This window comes from Hipposideros armiger, unplaced genomic scaffold (assembly GCF_001890085.2).
Source record: "Hipposideros armiger isolate ML-2016 unplaced genomic scaffold, ASM189008v1 scaffold_792, whole genome shotgun sequence".
NCBI classification, from domain to species: domain Eukaryota; kingdom Metazoa; phylum Chordata; class Mammalia; order Chiroptera; family Hipposideridae; genus Hipposideros; species Hipposideros armiger.
Window position 1 is genome coordinate 39,558 of NW_017732142.1, and position 22,396 is coordinate 61,953.

Sequence of the window (22,396 nt, forward strand, 5' to 3'; positions counted from 1 at the left end):
CACAAAGTGTCCCCGGCCTCGGAGTCTCCCTTCTCTGAGGAAGAGAGCAGAGAGTTCAACCCCAGCAGCTCTGGGCGCTCAGCGAGGACCATTAGCAGCAACAGCTTCTGCTCAGGTACAGTATCCATGGGAGGCCCTATACAGGCACAAAGTGTGTGCCAGGCCAGTGTATTATGAGTGGACCTGAATCGGGCCCCATAGAGCCTAGAACTAGACTTCTGTTGTTGCACCTTTTTCACTGTTCTGACCTACAAATACAACAGTTTCATATGGCTCAACCCAGTGGAACTTCATTTTAATGTGATTCTAGTTTATAATTTACAATGTAAAAATCAGAGTTCTTGTTTGAAAAAATGTATTCCTGTTAAATACATGGGCTGTTTCAAAAAAATGTGTTCCTTTGTTAAATCTGGAAAACGTATTAGCTTGCATTTTATACTAGCAGCCTTTATAAGCCTGTGGGCTTCTATTTATGGAACTCCCAAAGATAAAGCAACTCTGAAACCCTCAAGATCAAGGAGGTTTACGCCCCAGGACTGGCCGTATAGTTTAGAAAGAGGAGAAGAGCACAGACTATGTAATCCTCCAGGCCTCAGCTGAATCCCTGGCCTTTCCACCATTTACAAGCTGTGTCACCTTGGGGTTGACCTCTGTAAGCCTCAGTTGTGACATCCATACAATGGAAGAGTCATACCTACCTTGTAGGGTTGCTGTGGGGTTGAACGAGACCATGTACCTAAATGAACTCCTAGACCAGTGCCTGGCTTACAGAGGTGCTTAATAAATGATGATTCTTAATAAGATGAAGTAGGGATATCAGTTTAGGCACATGATTAGGAAGTTCCTTAAAGTTCTGAGTGTATTTGGGAAAAGCACAAATCTCTTCATAGCTTCTGAAGGTGCCACCAATATCACTTGACAGAGCCTGTTATACACCTTGAAGCACATGACTTAGAAAGACTTGAATTCTTGGCGAAGTATTAGGAATTTGGGTAAACTTTAAAGGAGTGACTGTCTTATGATTAATGAAGAATGTTTCATAGCGGATAATTTTTAGAACTTACTTAGGAAAATGTAATTCGAAGATTGACCCATGTATGAGAAGGGACATGTGAATCAAGATGCTACGATTAATGCCTTCATTTAGCAGAATACAACATTTCGTTCTATTTAGTAGTGGTAACTACATTTTCAAGGAATTTTTAAAACTGCAGCTTTGGATTTATATACCTTCACAAAAGAATTCCATCCATAAGTTATAGAATCGTAATATTGTGCTGTTTTTTATTTTGTTTCTGTAAAGCCTCAGATTATCTGCATGGTTCTGCAAAAACATTCTATCAACATATTATATTTTAAAACTTATTTATTGCTGCTGGAACGATATGAATCTAGTTTAAAATGGAAACCCACGGACGGTTTGCTTGATAAGGAAGGAAACAAAAGGAAAACTGACAAACTGGAGCAGTTTAGAGCCTCAGAAACTGAAGTCATATTTGCAGAGTGTAATGCTATTTACTTTCACTCCATTTGAAACTCAGGAATCACTCTGGTCAAGTGTGGATGAACCCGACATGGCTTGTGTACATAACTGAAGTCCACCTTTATCCTGATATTCTCGCCACATAATCATTTTCTCTTTAACTGACTTCAGGATGACTAGTGTTACCAGAAAGAAAAAAAAAAGTCAAATCAAAACAAAAATTCCAAACATATTTTAGAAAATACTGGCAAACAAATAAAATTATTAATTTTGGTCATGAATCACTCTCTCCAAGACCCATTTCCTGGGTCACCCTTCCTTCCTAGGAGACCTGTCTCCCACCAAGGCCATAATGCTGTACATGAAAATCGAAAGTAGATATTGATCCATCTTCCATTAATGAGCTGAGAATTGAGTGGCAGAAGCTACTAATTATAAGTGCCTAAAAGCTACCTTTCCATTGTAAGCTTTGCATCCAGTCTCCTAATAGGAGTCCCCCTCATTCCCGGGCCTCATTCTCCTGTCTTTTGGTGATTCCCCAAGCTTTGGGTTGGTGCCTTTTTCTTCCCTACCGAAGCCTTGCAAACCCCATGGCTGCTCTGAGTGCTGTGCTGACTAAAATTGACAGGAACAAGGCCTTTGGGGGTGTGTTAATGATGCTTTAGGAGGTCAGTCTGTGGATGAGAAATAAATGGGTTTGGTTCTGTGGGGAGCATTAAAGCTGCAGGCAGTGAGGTAGAGAATGTAAAACAGTCCAGCCAGCAGGGGGAAATAGCTGGTTTTAATCCAGCCACTTTGACAGTAAGGCCAGAATATGTGTTGGTGGCTTAATCATGGCAGTTAAGTCAGAGACCAGGGTACCTGAAAACATTACAGATGCCGTCCTCTGCTAGAATGAAACTGAACTTATTTAGAGCCGTCTATTACCACCCTAGCTTTATAACCTTACAGTGATCCTACTGCATTAGCCTGTCTTCTTTATAAATCATCACATTCACTAATGTGAAAGGAGACATGCAGAGTTAGGGGAATTGTTACAATCTGGTAATGAAACGACAGAGGAAGATGTTACTCAAACACAATGCAATTTAATTTGAAAATTACATTTTTCAAAACTGCAAGCTAGAGACACTTTCCCCAAATCTGTACCAAAGGCATTAATTATGAAGAGCATATGTTCCTTCTAAGATGCTCAGTTTTTAAAAGAAAGATAATGTTGTGAGTTTACACAAAGTTGAATTTACTTAATATAAAGGCTTATCCTTTATTTTGAGAGTCTGGCTTTCCTACGATTGTATTATAACAAAAGATCGTGATAGTTGATAGGTTCTCCACCCTCACCCTCATGTTTTTCCTTTAATTTTATTGATCTGTGAAATTAAAAGACTGGGAACTGTTTTCAAAGTGACCTGTCCATTTTCACCTACTTTCTCTGTTCCTTCCTGCATGCCACTGCCTTCCCCCCTTCCTTCCCATGGGAGAGCCTTGACAAGGAACATGGAATAACTTGATATTCTATATGCTAATTTGTATGTTGTATCTATCTCATTTCAGAGGGAAGGAGTGGTATGTGACCTTTTGCCATTCATCTGGGGTGTGTCCCCAAAGAGCTCTTCTTTTAATAGCTTATTAGCAGAATTTTTTTGAAGATATGCATGTGTTTTTTTGCACTGTCCTCCAACATCATTCTCCTGTTATAATAAAACAGTCTATTTCTTACAGTTTGTATTCAGTCTTACTCACTGTAGCCTGAGTTGGGCACAGTTAAGTTTATATTGTACATGTTGGAAGCCAGGCGTTTTATTTTTAGTAAATATTAACTAATGCTTTCTTTAAAAAAGGAACACAATAAGGAAGTACCGTTAATAGTAACAAAACATCTGCTTTTGCGTCCCCTCTTTTATTTTTAATCATTTTTTTAATCAATGTTTTGGCATACAGTCGCCTTATCTTTTCCCCCCAAAGCCCCTGTGCCATATTTCTTGTTTTCACATGCCCATGAGAAGTGATAAAACCTGTATTTATGATTTGTGTCCTGGATGTGGCCCACTGAATGTAGGTCTTTGTCCATTTTTCTCCCTTATTTTGTTGGTCATTAACTGTGTGTGTCATCGTGCCAGGACTGCAGCCACTATTGAAGAGCTGATGACCTGGGTAACTCAGTCACATACATCAGTCACCTGACATGGTTAGCAGCCTGCTGTGCATCCTTCTTTGCTTAGTTTGAGGCACTAAGTGCCCCTCAGAACTGGGAGGCAGATGGATTGCTGGGTTTTAAGCTAGTTCTCCTTGGGGTGCCTTGTAAACATGGCAGGTGGAACAAATTATGCGTATAGAACACTGGTTGTTTTATGGGAGACCAGTGATTTCTCTGAGTTATTTCCTTGTTTCTAATCTGCATACACAGATACGTAGGCAAGTGTGTGACTTTAACCCATTAAAAACCATGTACCAAATCAATACACTGAGTGGTCAGAATCCCGGATTCTTTGTGGTCTAATCCTGAGTAAGGTGTTGACAGAAAGTGTTTTGGTTTTTACAGTGGCTATGAAGAAATCCTTCTTTGAGTGTCAATGACCTAGAGGTAATCATTGTTGCTGTTTGTGGGAAGAACAATTAAAGCAAATTGCAACCTGACTAGCGCTCTGCCATGGCATGACAATGTCTCCAGAAATTTGCCAGGCCTTGCCAAACAGAAATATTTCTGCTATGCTTTTGTCCAGTGGAGGAAACTTGGCATCTGGGTAGAGTAAGCATTTGAACATAATGATCAGAATTGAGATGAACTGCTTGAAGTGAAGTGAGCTGCAATACAGAATTACAGTATAATTGAATGACTGCCAACCTGCTGGGAAGGGGGAAAAAACAGACTCTAAGACTTTACTATCATTTTAATGAGGATGGAACCTAGGCACTGCTGCATGATCTATATTTCAAGCACTCAGCTGCCTCAGCCTACATGACTTTCTTTGCTCACTAGTTTTGTCTCCCTCTCCCTTTTACCCACCCCTACGCCACACACACTCCTTCCTTGTAATTTGAGTCTGTTGCTGCATTTATCATCACATTTACTTCTCACATTCCATAAGCCCAGGGATTCAAAGAAGTAACATTAATTAGTGTGGTGTAGTAGATAAACATGAGCCTTGGCATCAGCAGACCTGAGTTAAAAGCACGAAATGAGATTAGCAAAGGCAGGCAGGGTCAGATCAGGAAAGGCTTTGTATACTGTGCTCAGAACTTGATCCATGAGATCAAGGATCCATCCACGAACTAGACCAGCAATGTAAAGAGTGAGGCCGCTCGGATAGATGACAAGAGAGGGGACTCTGGAACTGGACAGTGTGTTCCCCTTCTACCAGTATTCAGAATTTTAAAAACATAGCGTTTTAGTTTTGTGGGCCAAGTAGTGTGCCTAAATAGCAGAGCATGGCTCCTGGGTCACCGTTGTGCAATTCCTAACGATCTTGCCCAGCCAGTGAAGGGTGTTCAGCAGGGAAGAGTTGTGAGCAGATTTATAATGTAGAAATATCTTTCTGATTATGTGTTGGACAGTGGATGGGAGGGGCAGGCAATGATGGATGCCTGGTTTGAAGACCATTGTGGCTGTCTAAGGGAAGACTGATAAAATGATATCTGTGCGGATAGGGGGCGAGGGCATAGAGGCCTCAGTCACTAATTGCAAGCAGAAGGGCAGGAAAGGGTGTGTCTAGGTGTCCACTGGATGAGTACAGACTGAGTAGCAGGACTAGGGAGGACAGTGAGTCAGGTGGATGAGCTCAGATTAGGCTTTGTTGCATTTGAGATACAGGTGAAGGTCTAGAGTAAAGAGGAGTCAGAGATGTTGGTAGCTGAAGTCAAGGGAGTCGATGATCCTACCGCAGGAGAGTGCCTGGAGGAAGATGAGTAGAGGACCAAGGCTAGAACTCTGAGATAAAAAGCGTGGGCAGAATAAAGAAACCAAGGCCCCTGAGAATGAGCGCTTAAGAGAGGAAGCGGGAGAGCCAGGAATGACTCCGATCCCCAAGGAAGACTTTCAAGAAGAAATAGCCAACACGTTTAGAGGTCACAGCAGGGTTAGATAAGGTGTGCGCTAAAAGGTACTCAGGGAGGAGCCACTATGTTTTCAGTGATTTTAGGTAGAAACAATCCCAGAAAATCGGGGGGATGGAATCCAAATTGCGTAAGGCTGACATGTGAATGGTTGGTGATAAATAGAGTGTGGACAGCTCTTTGAAAAAGGCTAAGTGGGACAAGAAAGAGAAAATAGAATAAAAAACAAGTGTTGCGTTTCTCGTGAAGATAAGGTGTTGATCCAATGACAGGTATTTTGATAAGGTTTTTAGGCTGAGGGGAATACATGATAAAGAGAAAGAAAGAAATGAGAGTGAGAGATTGAAAATAGTAGAGAAGTGATAACTTCGTAATGAGACTTGGGGGAGACCAAAATACACACATATAAGGAAGAAAAGAAAGGCTGAACATGAATACGATTGGCTAAAAGAAAGGCTGGACATGAATACGATTGGCTGTTGAACAACACAGGGGTTAGAGGTACCAACACTCATGCAGTTGAAAATCTGCATAAAACTTGACTTCCCAAAACCTTAACTACAGTCATCCCTCAGTATCCGCGGGATGTTGGTTCCAAGACCCCCCCCCCCCCCCCCGTGGATACCAAAATCCACCCATGCTTAAGTCCCTACATAAAATGGCGCAGAACAATGCATATAGTGAACCCTCTGCATCTGCGGATTCCCAACCATGGATCCAAAATACTGTTTTCGATCCAAGGGTGTTTGAATCTGTGGATGGGAAGCCCAGGGATAATGGAGGGCCAACTGTATGTTGAAAAAAAAATCCACATATAAATGGACCCGGGCAATTCAAACCCAGGTGGTTCAAGAGTCAGCTGTATAGGTAAGTGTATTTCTAGGCCAGGGTAGGTAGCTGAAGGATGCATTTCAAAGTCTAGGTTCGGTGCCCCTCTATATGCCTCTTCTATCATAACACATGACCTGGTTTGAAAATTCTGTTATTCTTCTCTCTTAGTTACCTGACTCCTCAGTAGGCTAAGCTCCATGAAAGGCAGGAACAATATAGTTCCCTGCACCAGACACGACACAGAGCAGTTGCTTAATAGGTATTTGTTGGAATTTGGTAGAAGGCATAATTATGAGAACAGGACAAGTGATGTATTTTCACTCATTTAATAAAACCTACTGAGAGCAGAATGCTATCTTAATAGTTGGGGAAATAAAACAACTAGCAGTGGTTCTCAACCTGTGGGTCGTGACCCCTTTGGGGGTCTAACGGCCCTTTCACAGGGGTCGCTGGGTACTCGTATGTGGGCATATCTGCATGTGGGCCTGGAGACGGATAGAGGAGCGGTGTCTCGGTTCCTAAGACCATTGAAAATATGTGTTTTCCGATGGTCTTAGGCGACCCCTGTGAAAGGTTGAGAGCCACTGAACTAGAGCCGTACCCATTACTCAGTTTAATAGGTTTATTCAATGAAGGAAACTTTCCCGTCCTGAGGAGCTCCAGTCAAGCAATAAAAAATAATCTCCGTGACAAAACCGTGCCCCCCAGTGCTGTGGGTAGCTAGAAGACACATCTCTTGCCAAGAAAGTCAGAAAATGCTCCCCCCGAGAGTTGGCACCCGCAAGCCGTGGGAAAAATCAGCAGCCCAGTTTTAGAATCAAGAAGGCATTTAACACAAAGCCACATACCCACACTTTCGGGACTCCAACCTGACGCTAATCACCACCCCACCCTACGCCCCAGGTGATTTGCACTCTGAGAAAACGCCAATCACCTTCCACTGAGGAGACTCAATGCGCTTCAGGTATGCAAGACTGCTGGGCATGCCTGTGCTGTAAAGTGGCTTTGCTAGCTCCTGGGCCCAGGAGCTGCCCCAAACCACCCCTGCTGCTCAGCTTGGCTGGCTCTTGCTTTGGAGACACAATCCAGCCCCTCTGCCAGAGCAGAGAGAGACTCCTGTCCCAGCTGCTTCTCACGCGGCTGTCATGTCCAGGGGCTCTGCTGCCTGAGGTACACTCCTCTGGCTCAGAAGGAGGCCGCTCATTTGGGGCTGAGTGCTCTCTCTGTTTAGGGAGCCCACACCAAGCTTCCCAGTGCACACCAGTGCTCCTCAGGTGGGCTAGTCCAGCACTCACCCCTATCTGCAGAAACACATCTGTCAACTTTTCCACTCAGTTGAATTTTTCTGGGGTCCCACGTCTTCCTGGCTGGCTCAGTCTTTATTCTCTGTCCTTTGGTGTGGGTGCCCATGCAGATGGCTGACCTAACTCTCAGAAACCTTGAGAACACGTGGACCCTAACCTACCCTTCTATTTATTCTGCAGTGTTTCTGAGGATTATGTTTCCTTTGATGCTTATGATTATGTTTCTTTGAACTTAAGAGTAATAGAAATGTGGAAACACATGTCAGCGTGAAGGTCATCACATATATAGGATATATTTTGTTTTGCTTTTTGCCAAAGTGAAATTGTGCTGTATTCCTCTGTGATCCTTTCTGTTGATTTGTTAAGTAAATACAGAAGGTGCCAAAGAAATATATACACATTTTAAGAAAGGAAACAACAGTATTAAAATTGTAATACAATGGACGACGCTAGCATTCATTTCATTAACGCCATCTTTTGAGCGAATGTCATACTACACATTGCTGCCGTAATTCAATTCAACTTCGAAAAGTAATACATAGATACCATCTCTTAAAATGTGTACATTTTTTTTTGGCACCCCTGGTATTTATTCAACACCTATTGTGGCCAGGGACTAATCCTAGGAGGTGAACTAGAGCAATGAGTGATACTGACAGGTCTCCTGTCCAAGAATGTGTATTTCAGGCAGTACTTGTACCTGTCATTACTTGCCAGTGCACGGAAGTCCCCTCATCCATTGCAATGACAGCACGTATTCCACTGTACAGAAGGCCATCATTTATCCAGCCATTCTACTGTGGATGGACTTTTTGCCTGTGAGGCTAACTTTCAAAATTCAGAATTTTATTTTATGAGTGTCACTGGAATTAGACTGTTTATGAGCATATTTCTTCTTTTTCCCTCTCTTTTCTTCCTTTGTTCCTTTCTAAAAAACAAACTAAATACCATGATACATGTATATTGTCTAAAACAATTCACTTTTTCCAGGTAAAAAAAAAATCCAAATGCCGCAATTACACAAACTGCATAATGAGCATTGTTTTTTCCTTGATGGTCTCCATTGTTATCCCTGAGTCCATCTTGACCATCGCTATCTTCAGATTCTCAATGTGAGAAAAAAATAGAAAGGAGAGGGGGAAATATTTACATTGCTACAAGACATCCAACTGGAATTCAGGTGTCCTTACAGTGGTTTGGAGTTTCCTTGTTATAAGGTTTCCAGGAGACTAAGAGATAACTTCTTGGTGTCTGCCTCTGTTTCTCTTTTATCTTTCCTCCCTATCCTTCCAGTTCTCCCCCTCCCCCACCTTCTCCTACCAAGGAACCTTAAAAAAATAATTGAGTCTTTGAAAAGGCATGGCTTAGAAACTGCAAATAAACTCATATTGCCAAGGAGAGAGAAGGTCACAAGTATTAGTAACATGCTTATATTGGAAAGATCATAATCCTTCAAAAGAGTAAGGGAAATAAAAGTTTGTACCCGCCCCTTGCCGGGCTCACCTGTCTCTGGCAATGATAGAGCCACCCTGTTTCCCAATTTCAGCATCAGCACCTCCCTCACCAAAACTCCTAGACAGATTGCTTACTCACACTACATTACATATTTGGACCAAGATATTTCCCCCTCCAAATTCCTTCTCTGACTGCTAACACAATCAAACAACTTGACTGATGGTTGGTAGAAAAACCAAGCAGAGGCCCTTGTCTTCAGAGAGAGCACAAGTTCTAGGAAGAAATGGAGACTTGCCTCACTTCATCTCACTTCACGTCCTCCTTTACTGCCCGAGGCTGCACCAGAATGACATTTATGGAAGGACTTGAGGCTCCAAAATAGCTCAGAAATCCCAGGAATGTTTGTATGCAAAATGATTATTTTGTCTCCAAGAAACCAGGGAGACATTCATTAAATAATTACTCCACTCTCCGCTGTATTTTTATGGATGTTGGTTGCATGTCTCAGTGGAGGTGCTTCATTTGAATTACTTTTACAGCCTCATTTCCATCAGCATACACCTATGCTCCAGTATAGGCATCTTTCAAAGAACAGAAGCTCCACTTGACCCCCATCAGCTGGCAACTGCCAGGTTATTTCTCTGCTCCTCTTCACAGCAAAACTTCTCCAAAATCCTGTCTCCATAATTTGCCCTTGTCAAGCACAGGAGTGACCACTTTGGCAGAGCTAACATTCTCTTGTTTGCCTTCATTTGCCTCCACTTCTCAGCAGCAGTGAACACAATTGAACAAGCCCTTCTCTTGGGAAAGAGTTTCCTCCTTGGCTCCTGTGGTCCCACTCCTCTGAGCTTTCCTCTTGCGTCTCAAGTCACTCCGAATGCCTTTGTTGGTTACACCTCCTCCCTGTCCCCACAATGTCACAGTGCCACAGGTCTCAGTCCTCAGCTCTCTTCCCTTTCTGCCCTCCGCAAGGGCTCATGTCTTTATTTTATTATATTTTATTTTTTAATTGGGGAATGGCGTGTTTCTCCAGGACCCATTAGCTCCAAGTCAAGTAGTTGTTTCAATCTAGTTGTGGAGGGCACAGCTCAGTAGCCCATGTGGGGATTGAACTGGCAACCTTGGTGTTATGAGCACCGCGCTCTAACCAACTGAGCTAACCAGCCGCCCCGGGCTCATATCTTTAAATCCTTTACTTGTAGAATGGTGATGCTTCTTGACCTCTTCCCTGAGCTTCAGGATATCATATCCAACTGCCAATTTGATATCTCCAATGTTGTGGTTAATTTGTGCCTCAGATTTAACATATCAAAAACAGAAGTCTTCATTTCACCCTCTGCCTACTCTTAAATCCATTTTTCTCCAACTCAGAAATGACCACCATGTTCCCTGTTGAAGCAAAGAACCTAGAAGACATTCTTGATCCCTTCCTGTTTTCCAGTATCATAAATTAAGTCAGTGATTTTTCTAAAATATATCCCAAATCCATCTACTTTTCTCAATTTTCAGTACTACTACCCTAGTCAAACCACTTTCATCTCTCATTTCTACTGTGGTGGAGGCCTCCACGTGGGTTTATTTGCTTCTGCTTTTTCATTCGCAAAGGGCACACAGCATAGAGATTGAGAAGGAGGCTCTGGAGTTAGCCTGTTTGGATTCCTACTGTGGCTCTACCACTTACTGTGACGTCACAGGTGGCTTAAACACTAGTGATAGTTTTGTATGCCCTCTGCAAAGCAGAATGATATTAGTACCTATCCCAAGGAGATATTGGATTGAGTTAATTAAGACTTGTGTTAAGTAAGTGTTTAGAACACACCTGGTAGTTAGTGAGCACCCAGTAAATATGAGCTAGATATATTATCACTAATACAGCCTGTTCTCCACAAACCAAATTGTTGGCATCTCCTGCTTAACACACGCTGTGGCTTCCATTGCACTTAAGACGCACTTAGGGTGCCTGGCCCACAATCCTGAACCTGCTCGGGCTCCTACCTCCCATCAGCCCCATTATCTCTCCCCTTCAGCCTCCCTGGACTCCTTTCAGTTTCCTCAATGTCCCAAACTCCTTGTTTTTCTCTCTGTCAAGGAGCTCTTTTTCTTGTCTTTTCTGTAATGAGTTTCTCCTCATTTTTTGGTCTCAGTTCAAATTACCTCTTCAGGACCTTCTATGATAACCTATCTGATGAAGTACCTTCCCACCTCCCACCTAGCTCGTCTATGTACTCTCACCCAGTTTGTTTCATTAACTGTACATCACAATCAAAATATCTTCTCTATATTTTTTACTTGTTTGTTAACGGTCTCTCTTCACCACCAGAATGTGAACTTCTTGAGGACAAGGATCTTAGAGTCTTGATCATCAATATATCTCTAATATCTAGAAGACTACCTGGAACACAATAGGAAATCAGTAATTATTTGTGGAAAGGAAGGAAGGATGGATGAATGGACGGATTGATGGAATCCTTACAGTTGAACACTGGCAATTAGGTAGTATCACACTATATAATACGGAAGCAAAATTAGTGTGGAGTCTTATAGACTTGTGAATTCTTGCTCCAAAAATACACTAAAATTAGATGGAGTAGAAGTTCAAGTTTTGCTATTGAAAACCTAGAATGCAAAATTATATAATATGAATGGCAAGCATTATATGGTTACTGTGTGAAAGCAAGAATATGGAAAACTGGAAACAACTAGAAAGAGTTTCTTGCCTCAAATTTTTGTGGTCTGCTTATTATGGGATGGCTCATTTTTAACAGCTTCCTTTGTCTGTTTTTAATTTGAGCATTCCCAGAATTGCTGCTGTTTCCTCTCAGAACAAACATACGTAGAAAAATTGAGAAAATAGCTAGTTTGTGGTACTTAGAAAAACAAGGACTTTATAGAGTCAGACAAACTTGAGTTTGAATCTTAGTCAATTACTCAAACTTGAGTCAATTACTTAGTAGATGTAGGACTGAAATTCTTAACCTCTCTGAGCCTCTGTTTCCCACCTATAAAATAAGATATTATTGAATTATATGATAAAAATCAGTGTTCTTGCTATGTGATAACTACTTAATAAATGTTACTTTTCTCACCTTACCTACATTCAGTGCATTTGAATACTTTTCCTTACCTTACCTCCTTTCAGTTCATTTGAATGGCTTGTGGTATTTCACAGGGTTCATATTAACAATGAGTTTAACCTACGACATTTTATCTGTCTTGATCAGACTATCTTCAAAAACGTCAGTATCTAAAACAGTAACAATAGTAACACCTATAGCAGTGTCTGGCACATAGTAGATACACAGTAAATATTTTTGAATGGATGAATAAATCATCTGCAAATGCTTCTGTCACTCATGAGAATCAACTAAATTTCCATATAGTTTTAAGTAATATTTCCTTAAAATACAATGATTTTTTTTCCTGCAAATTATGCAACTGAACATTGAACAGCATCAAACCATAACTGAATGTTTCAAGACATTATGGCACAGAACCACATTTTCCCCCACTTGATGTTATTTTTAAGTACGAGTATGTCTTCTGGAATTGTTTAGTTCAACAATGAGTTTTGAGATCTAAATTAAAAAATAAACCAATAGTTTTATAGATGTTTCTTGGATTTTGAAGAAATGTTTATTTGTAATCTTTAGAGTCTAGTGTTTTATTCTATGTGTAATTAATTGGTGCAATGAGAGTAAAGTAAGGACTTGGTCATCATAATTGTCACCAAATGTGTTCGATGGCAGTGGTTGTTAGGAACTTTAGTTAAATATTAAGAAATTGTATAACAAACATGCACACTTTGGGCAATTCTAATATTTTAACTGTAGATTAAAAAATATATATATATATTTTCAAATATATACATATTTGAAGTGTGATCACAAAATACAGTGAATGTTTAAATTTAAAAAATTATTACAGTAAAAGACACATTGCCATTAATCCCCCTCACTTCCAACACACTTATCCCATCATTCTTGTTACTTTCTGAAGCAGTTCTGGAAGTCCTCTTCTGTGAGTGTTTTTAGTTACACTGTAGTGGCTGCCTCAATGTCCTGAATCAATTCAAAACATTTACCTTTCATCGTCATTTTGACTTTAGGGAAGAGCCAGAGGTCACATGTTGCCAGATCCCATGGATAAAGTAGATAAGGCCACACCATAAGGTTTTTATTTGACAGAAATTGCCATACCAGAAGTGATGTGTAACACAGAGTCTTTCTGCTGTGATCACAAAATACAGTGAATGCTCCTTCCGAGTGCCATCCAATGGGAAGGCTGAGATCTTCAATACAGGAAACGGCACATTGAACCTTAGTAACAGTGTGTGACAAGTTTCAACTTGTTTGGTGCAGTCAGTTGGGTGTGAGCTATGTTGAGAGAAGGTATGTTTTAAAGTGTGCCATAAATCATCCTCCATCATGACAATGCTCAGTGTCACACATCGCTTCTGGTATATGGCAGTTTCTGTCAAATAAAAACATTACAGTGTGTCCTCATCCACCTTATTCACCGGATCTGGCACCGTGTGACTTCTGGCTCTTCCCCAAAGTCACAATGATTCAGGGCATCGAGGCAGCCATGACAACACAACTAAAGACACTCACAAAAGAGGACTTCTGAACTGCTTCAGAAAGTGGAAAGAATGGTGGGATAAATGTATTCGAAGGGAAGGGGACTATTTTGAGGAGAATTAATGGCAGTGTGTCTTTTACTGTAATAATTTTTTAAATTTAAACATTCACTGTATTGTTTGATCACACCACATACAAGTATGTATTATATATATTTATTTATATATATATATATATATATATACTATAAATATTTATATTCAATTTACAAAAATATTCATTGCTTTCAAAATTTCTTCAGAAAAATATTGCACAGTAATATGGAAAGGATAAATTTCCTAAAAATTAAAGAAAATAATGTTACCATCTAACTTCATACTACATTTTTTTTTTATTGTTAGTTTCAGGTGTACAGAACAATGCAATAGTTACCCTTTTCACCCTCACCAGGTAACAACCCCCCTCCCCCCATCCACTGCCCTCCCACCCCCGATATCATGCTTATCTATTACAATTCCATTGAATCCGTTCCCGCACTCTACTCCGTGTCCCGAGGTTATATGTATATATATATAATTATAGTTGACATACAGTATTATTCAACATCAGTTTCAGAAATACAATGCGGTGGTCAGGCCTCTACATCAACTATGAAGTGGGCTCCCCAAAAGGGCATTGGTCCATCTGGCCCCCTAAGAAATGCTTACAACATTATAGATTGTATTCCTCGGACTATCTTTTTCTATCCCTGAGGCCATATTGCAATTACCATACTACATTTTAAAATGAATTCCAAAAGGACTTAATTTAATTGAAAAGTGAAGCTATAAAAATCTAGAATAAAGTATAGGTAAATATTTAGTTGATGTTGAATAAGAAAAAAGACACTCTAAACTTTAAAGCCTTAGAAGAAATCACAAAGGAAAATATGGTGATATTTGACAACTAGAAATAGAAAAACGTTTTAAAGTCAAAGACATTATAAAGTTAAAAGCAAACAACAAACTGGATGAGATATGACAAAGGGTTAACACATTTCATACACAAGGATTTCTTATAGGTCAATAAGAAACCCTTAACACTGTAATAGAGAAATTGTCAAAGGACATGAGCAATGCATAGAATAAGTTAAAAGGCCAATGAAAGACAGTAAGCCTCACTAATAATTAAATACATGCAAACTAAAACATAAAAAAATGTTTTTCAATATTAAATTAGCAATAATACTGGCAAGGATTTAATAAATGGGATAGTCTCATACAAATATAATAGGAATGTAAGTTGTCTTAAACTTCTTGGAAGTCTTAGTAATTCCACTTTTAGAGACACATTCTATGAGATAATAAAAAATTTGACCAAAGACTTATCTGTAAAAATGTTATTAAAGCAATTTAATAATAGTGAGAAAGTTGGGAACAACCTAAAATATCCTACAAGAAGGAAATGATTTTTTAAATGCTATGTTCATATCTGTCTTAAATAGTTACTCATTTAAATTAATGTTTTTGAGATAGTGAATACAATATTTTGAAACCCTGTAAAACATCTCAAAAGCAGAGAAACTACTGCAGTGAACCCCAATATGCTGCTTATTCACTTTATCCAGATTAAGCAGTAGCAAGATTTTATCCTATTTGCTACATCTATCTCTCTTTGCTTTGCTTTTTTACTTTGCTGAAGCATTTTAAAGCAAATCTCCAGACATCATGTCATTCCATGTCTACCTCAGCATGTATTTCTTTAAAGAAAAATGGACATTTTCTTACATAATTACAGTGTCATTTTCATTGCTAACCCAATTGCCATAATTCCTTGGTATGATAGAGAACATTGAAATAGCCCCAATTGTTGAAAAAGGGTCTGTTTGCTTCCTCTTGGTATCATTGAACCCAGAGGCCAACACACTTTTTCTGTAAAGGACCAGACAGTAAATATTTTCTCCTTTGCTGGCCAGATATCTCTGTCACAATTATTCAACTCTGCCATTGTAACTCGAAAGCCACAGTAGACAGTAAGTAAAGGAGTGGGCATGGCTTTGTGCCAAAAACGGTTTATTTACAAAAGCAGGCAGAAAACAGGTTTGGCCTGCAAGCTATAATTTGCCAACCCCTGGTTTAACTCATTACCTGTTCTCCATTTAGTTTCTGAGGTGGACGTTAGCTTTAAGGGTTGAATAAGTTCAGGGGTAATTTTTTGTGGCAAGAATACTTCATGAGGAGGTGCTATGGGCTTTACCTGGCATCCCATCAGAAGGTACCTATTGTCAGTTGTCCTGCTGTTGATGGTGCAAAGTACTTAGTGGGTACAGGTGGGTAAGGCCTGATCCCCCCACTGTAAACTCCCTACCCACCTTTCTAATGGTTTCATCGATTATATTTGGTGACTCAATCAGTTACTTCATTAGAAATAATTACAGAATAGTAACTTTCTAGTATTCCATGTACTTTCATCAACCAGGATGCTTCTGTAAGGAAGAACTTTCCAATATTAATAAGGGATTTCAGTTATACTGAAATATAGTTTTTATAGGAACAGTTTTTACAACCAGAATATATGCTAAGTCTTCTTTCCTTCTAATTGTTACATTTCAATATAAAGAATTGGTCCCTGGGTCACTTCCAATGATTTCCAGTGGGTTGGGATTCTTTTGGGTGAAAGGGGTCTTTTTTTCTCTCCAGATTTGTTTTATGTATGATTACTATGAACTCACAGATTGTTTAGATGTCCAGTGGTTATCAGTCAGTTGCTTGATTGATTGATTGATTGATTGGTTGGTTGATTTGATGCTCAAATTATCCCATCTTTGGCCAATGGGGGCCCGTTTGAGTTGTCTCTTGTTAGCCTTTAGCTTCTTTTCTGGCCTAACAAGTTCCAGGGAGAAATTTTCAATAACAGAGTATGAAACTGTCCATAATATATGTTGAAATTTTAACAAACAGCCTGCAGGTCAACCATATGCATTTAAAAAAAGATCAATAAGAAATATACCAAATTGTTAAATTTTTTTTTCTGCATCATACAATTATAGGAAAATACCATCCCTTTATTTTTCCTTACTTGTTTGTACTGTCCTGCACGTCACGTTTTGCACAATGAGAATTATTATTTTTATAATAAAAAATTAAATCAAAATTTTAACAACCCCAACAGATTTCCTTTATTAGCAAGTTCCTTTCATGCATTTAAAATAAGGTTCAAATTATTTTAAAAGATACTTAGACACACCTTTTCAGAACTGTAAGTGGAATAATTGTACAATTATTAACTATCTCCCATGTTTTCAAAGAGCTTATTATGTAAAGAAAGAGGAAAAATAGATTAACAAACTAATTTTTTGAACAACCTTTAGGCTACGAAATTATAATAGATGCCTGTTTCTCCTGCCTGTCTTTATAGACCTTAAGATATTTTTTCCTTAACAACAATTTGGAAACCAGTTAGTCGGTATATTTCTTACAGCACTCTAGTTAGGCCTCAACTTCCAGAGTTTCCCAATCTGTGAGTATTCTTTGTACAGTCCTTAGTCCTGCAAGTTGACAGATCCAAAACAAATTAAAAACAACAAAAACAACAAAAGAAACTATCCCTTACTATAAATAATTTACTACATGTAAATTAGCTTCCTTGACCTTAGGTGGTGATCATTTAGATGTGGCCTTAATGAGGGTCACTTTGACCTCACTTCCACCAGGGACCATCCAGGGCCCGTGGAAGAGGGATTTAAAATTGTTTACCCCAGAAAAAAATCACCCTGTATTTTCAAATGGGTCACACACTGGGTAAAACATGGAACATGGTCCTGTTGGGGGTGTGTGTGAGTGTGTGTGTGTGTGTGTGTGTGTGTGTGTGTGTGTGTGTGTGTTTAATGAAGTTATACTTATGATAAATAATAGAGAAAGAAGTGTAAAAGCTCAACTATGTAAGAGCTGGGGTGTGTGTGTGTGAGTGTGCGCATGTGTTGAAAGAAAAACTCCTTTCTGTCCAACAGACTGACAGTCTTGCACACCTTCTCCCTAAAGCCATGGAGCACAGTTTCCCTTACGCCAAAACCAGGCTGAAATGTTCTTACTTTCTCAGGCATTCTTCTAGAAATTTGAAACATCCCAAACTTTTGGGATATATCATTCAGAATTTCTGCCATTTCCTGCCCAGAAACATGGTGTCCTCATGATGTCATGTTGGCAACTTTTATCGTTGATCGTTTCCTTACAATAATATAACTAACAAAATCCATAATTATGAATATTGTGTTTATACATCTGTGGATTCTACAGGACACATTCAGGAGTCAAGGTAGCAGCAGGAACAGAAGTTTCACTCAAAGGGTTTAACCAAAGTGGGTTTAATAAATAAACCTCTTTAATAGGTGCTTGATCCAAGTGTGGTTTAGACATGAACAACCAAAGAACATTAACTTGTCTTCACTACTCTCAGAATCTTGGACGTAAATGTGAACAGAGAATATTTTACATGGAATTTTGGGAAGAAGTATTTATCTTCATCTGGATTGGTGGTCTGCTTCCAACTGTGACCATGACGTTAAATATGAGGAGGAGGAGAAAGAGGAAGGATGGGAGAGAGGGGAGAAGGGGCCGTAAACAAGACTTGATGAAAAATAACCACCTCTTCATTGCTGCACAGAGGAAATACCTCAGGTGCCACAGGTGACCAGATGACTCTGGTATATGAAGCGCAGTTGCCTTTGTGCCAGTCTGGCTTTCCATAACTTTAAGTGTGTACTCTATGTAGTAGGAAAATCGAAGACCCCACCCTTTCCAGAACTAAATTCCTTTGTTTGTGTTGGTCCCAATAGACAAAACAGGCAAATGTTCCAAGCTTCTCTAATAACTCACAGATTTCCTTGGATATGGATTTGCCTTAATAGGCTTGGCAGTTTATAGGAACTGTGTGTTGTAAGTGATATTTACGCTACTCCTTTGGCTTATTTATGAGCTCCATCAGTGTGGGGACTGGGTATTAGAGCTCTGGGCTGCTTCAGTGCCAAGGCTTGGTACATATTTGTATAACTAGTGAGAGACCATGTTTTATATTCCTGTTGTTTCCCCCTCAATGTGAAGCACAATACTAGACCGTTAAGAAATGTCCGGTGAACTCTCGCTTATGCAGTAATTCAAATGCTGTGCAAAGTAACTAAAGTTAAAAATTTATTTCAGTATTTATCTTCTCAATCCTTGCCCCTGGAGATACTGGCTGTAAATATTGATGACAGGTGAGGCACACATTCCAGAATAAAAAACTGCTACTGCCTTTCCCAAACGGCTACCACTCTAAATAATTTCAGTTCCCAATTTTTAATAAGACCCTAGCACTTAACCCTTGACATTGCTAGTCCTGAAGACATGGTGTGTGCATATTCTTTCTTGTTTAACTCCAGCAAAATGATACTAAAAGAACCAAACAGAACACATTTGCTTTCTGTTTATTTAAAGTGTAATTTTGACAGTGTTTCTCAATACTAGAAGTTGTTCAATTTCATCCCTTGGAGAAACATTATTTTTTTAGGGTAGAGAATCTGAAGCGTGGATTTTTATTTATTGGGGCCAACTCTTTCAAAAGAAGTACTTTATGGAACTGACTCATAAGGAAATAATTTCAAAGACGATGGGTAATTTTGAATGGTTGGGCCTCATTCCTTTGGGTTTATCTGCTTTGGGATAGGAATCAAGAAAGAGTGGCTCTTCTGAGTCAGGGTCAGACCTGTTGAGCCTTGTCAGAGTGCTGGAATCTGCCTGAGTAATTAGCAGCTTTGCACCTTCAGAAAGGATCTTGAATCTCTGTGGGTTGAAGCATGGGACATGCAAATGGAACAGAAAGGCAGGGACAATCGCAGTAGAGGCCAAGAGGGGTTCTCATCACTCTGTAATTCAGAGCCAGTGTCTTCAGGAGTTCAGGAAGAATCTTGCACATTTAAAAGAGCATCACAGACATCAAAGACAGCAGGCATGAGCAATGCACTAACCACCTTGCACTTCCAGAAATGGACTGTTGAGGTCCTATGTATATTACTATGTCCAAAAGTCAAAAAAGAATATTAGGAGAAATAAATCATTTTACCGTTGCCAAGTTCACTTTGTTCTAGGAACTGGGATATTTCATAATAAAAATTGAAGTAAAGGCCAAAAATGAAGCAATAGCAATTCTTTTTTTTAGATAGATTCTACTCATCTTAATTCAGGCAATCAGTATGTTTTATTCAGACCTAGTTCTATTTCTGTCTTTAGTTAAGCTATGGAGTTTTAAGATAGCCTTTCATAGATGACAAATTATTTTAGTTCCTTTAATATTCATAAAACTATAATAGTTCTAAAAGTTTTTTGTACTAAGTGTCTATTCTTTTTTTGTCTAATTAGTTACTGGCATCAAAATATTTTTGTATAACAAGGAAATATTTAGTAATGAAAATTACCTCTAATTGATTAGTTTAAGTAGACATACTTTTAAGTAATATTGATTTGCATTTAACTCCCATACAATTCTCCTCATCAAAGTACAAATGAATTAACCAACTATCATAAATATTTAATAAACATGGAAAGCATTTCTAGTAATAAAGGTATGACTTTTTCATTTGCTTAATCAGCATCTACACAGTTCACTTTATATCATGCATATTAATTTATACTAGTGATGGTAATAATCTATAACTTACAAATCAAGGGAATGTTTCTAATTTGAATATCATTTTCATTTTATGAGTTTACTCCAGACAGCATTATATCTGATTTGATATATTTTTGGTTGGGTGTGTATGATAATAAAACAAGATCATTCCTTGAACTCCTAAAAGCTGATCTCTTATCTATCATTCTGTTAACCAAGTGATAGACCCAAATGATCAAACACTGAGTATGGTCAATAATATTCAAGTAACTTTTTTCCCAAGCACAAACAGCTCTGAAATGTTTCCACTAATGATCCTGAGTTGCTGTGGTGTACTTTTTATCACTAACCCCATAAAAAATCTATGGACAGGGCCGGCCCAGTGGCGCGTTGGTTAAGAGCTGGCTTGGGACGCCAGAGGGCCCCAGTTCGGATCCCACATATGAGGGCCAGTGACACTGCCCTCTACAGCTAAGATACTGAACAACAGCTCAACCTGGAGCTGGGCTGCCATGAGTCCCCAGCGACAGCGCAGGCTGCAGCCCCTGCTGCAGTGGGTTGCCATGGGCTACCGTGTGTAGCCAGCAGCCAGCGTGAGCGGCCAGCAGCCACCGTGAGCTGCCATCCAGAAGCCGGTGACTGAACTGCCTCGCCAGGGAAAAGCGCAATGATGGTGTCAGCTTGGGCCAGTGAAGCAACATCCTCCACAACTAGACTGAAGAATGAAAGGACAGCAACTTGTCTGTTCCCCTTCCCCCGATTCCCCAGTGCTGTTCCCATCCCCCCCAATTCCCCAATAAAAATCTTTAAAAAAAAAAATCTATGGACAGTTATGACCCAAAAGTTGACTACCTGAAGTGTTAAAACAGACAAGCCTTTAGGTTTTGACAACATGAGTGTTACAGAAACATTTGTGATCCAGAAAGCTTGTAAGGTGTTGCCTTAAAATTACTTTTTGATTGTAGATATTTTCTTTGTTAAAATGATTGACCAAATATGGAAAATAAAAGGGGAGTCATTCACAGGCGTTACCTTGGGGCTTCGTAAGGAGAGTCTGTGTGTGTGAGCACATGTATGCATGGCTTCCTGCACGCTACTCTTGGCCATCATTGATTTCTTCCTCCTCATTAAACACTTATTGATTCCTGTCTTCCAGATGACACAGGCTGTCCTAGTAGCCAGTCAGTGTCTCCTGTGAAAACGCCCTCGGATTCTGGAAATAGTCCTGTTGGCTTTCGCCCTGGGAGTGATGAAGACTTTACTCGAAAGAAATGCACAATTGGCATGGTTGGTGAGGGAAGCATCCAGTCAGCTCGATACAAGAAGGAACCAAAGGCGGGCCTTGTAAAGCCAGGTAAATGCTTTTATATTCATGTTTTTATCAGAGTGATGTGATGGGAGTGATTTCACATTGGAAGTGAAGCACCTGTGTATAGAGACAGGGAACATTATTGCTGTACCCAGGATTCAGAAACATCTTTTTTTTTTTTTGAAGGACGTGGGGCAAAAAGTGGAATATTTTCTGTACTGGTTGTTAGCAATTGAGTAAGTATAGTGACATGTGTGCATTATAAAGACATAGAAAAAGGAGGAACGTTTGGAAAATGTAAACTGGATTGTCTAACAGACATTTAAACTCTATCATGAATTCCAGCATAAATTATATTAAGAAATTACTTGGTACCATCTAAAGTCTTCCCAAATTATGAAAAGAACAGATTATATTGATGCAAACCTATGGGACTCGCATACTTGCGAACCTAGTTATTTTCTTTGCTTTTAAAGATTGAAATGTGACTATGACCTTGCATTTATATATACATATAAATGTTCAATAATTACAAAATATTAAAAACTATGAGATGAAATGGAGATCATTATTGCAATGGACGAGATGCCATGAACATGAACATCAGTAAAGGTCAAGTCTCAGAATTTGCAATATATAAATATTTTGTATCTTAGAAATATATACACATGGATGGGGAAGAGGCTTGATCACTGCACTGTACACCTGAAGCTGATGTTGTATAATATTGTATGTCAACTATAATTGAATATATATATATATA

At 39.4% G+C, this 22,396-nt stretch overlaps 1 protein-coding gene across 1 annotated transcript in view; it reads left to right on the plus strand.

Annotated features, from left to right (window-relative positions):
• Positions 1-6: 6 nt before the first annotated feature.
• The window catches only part of SYBU (syntabulin), a 76,244-nt gene continuing 53,854 nt past the window's right edge, over positions 7-22,396 (plus strand). The window contains exons 1-2 of the mRNA XM_019628458.1: positions 7-115; positions 21,481-21,678. Coding sequence (XP_019484003.1) covers positions 21,609-21,678 — 70 coding nt within the window. The 5' untranslated portion in view covers positions 7-115; positions 21,481-21,608. The remainder of the gene's footprint in view (positions 116-21,480; positions 21,679-22,396) is intronic.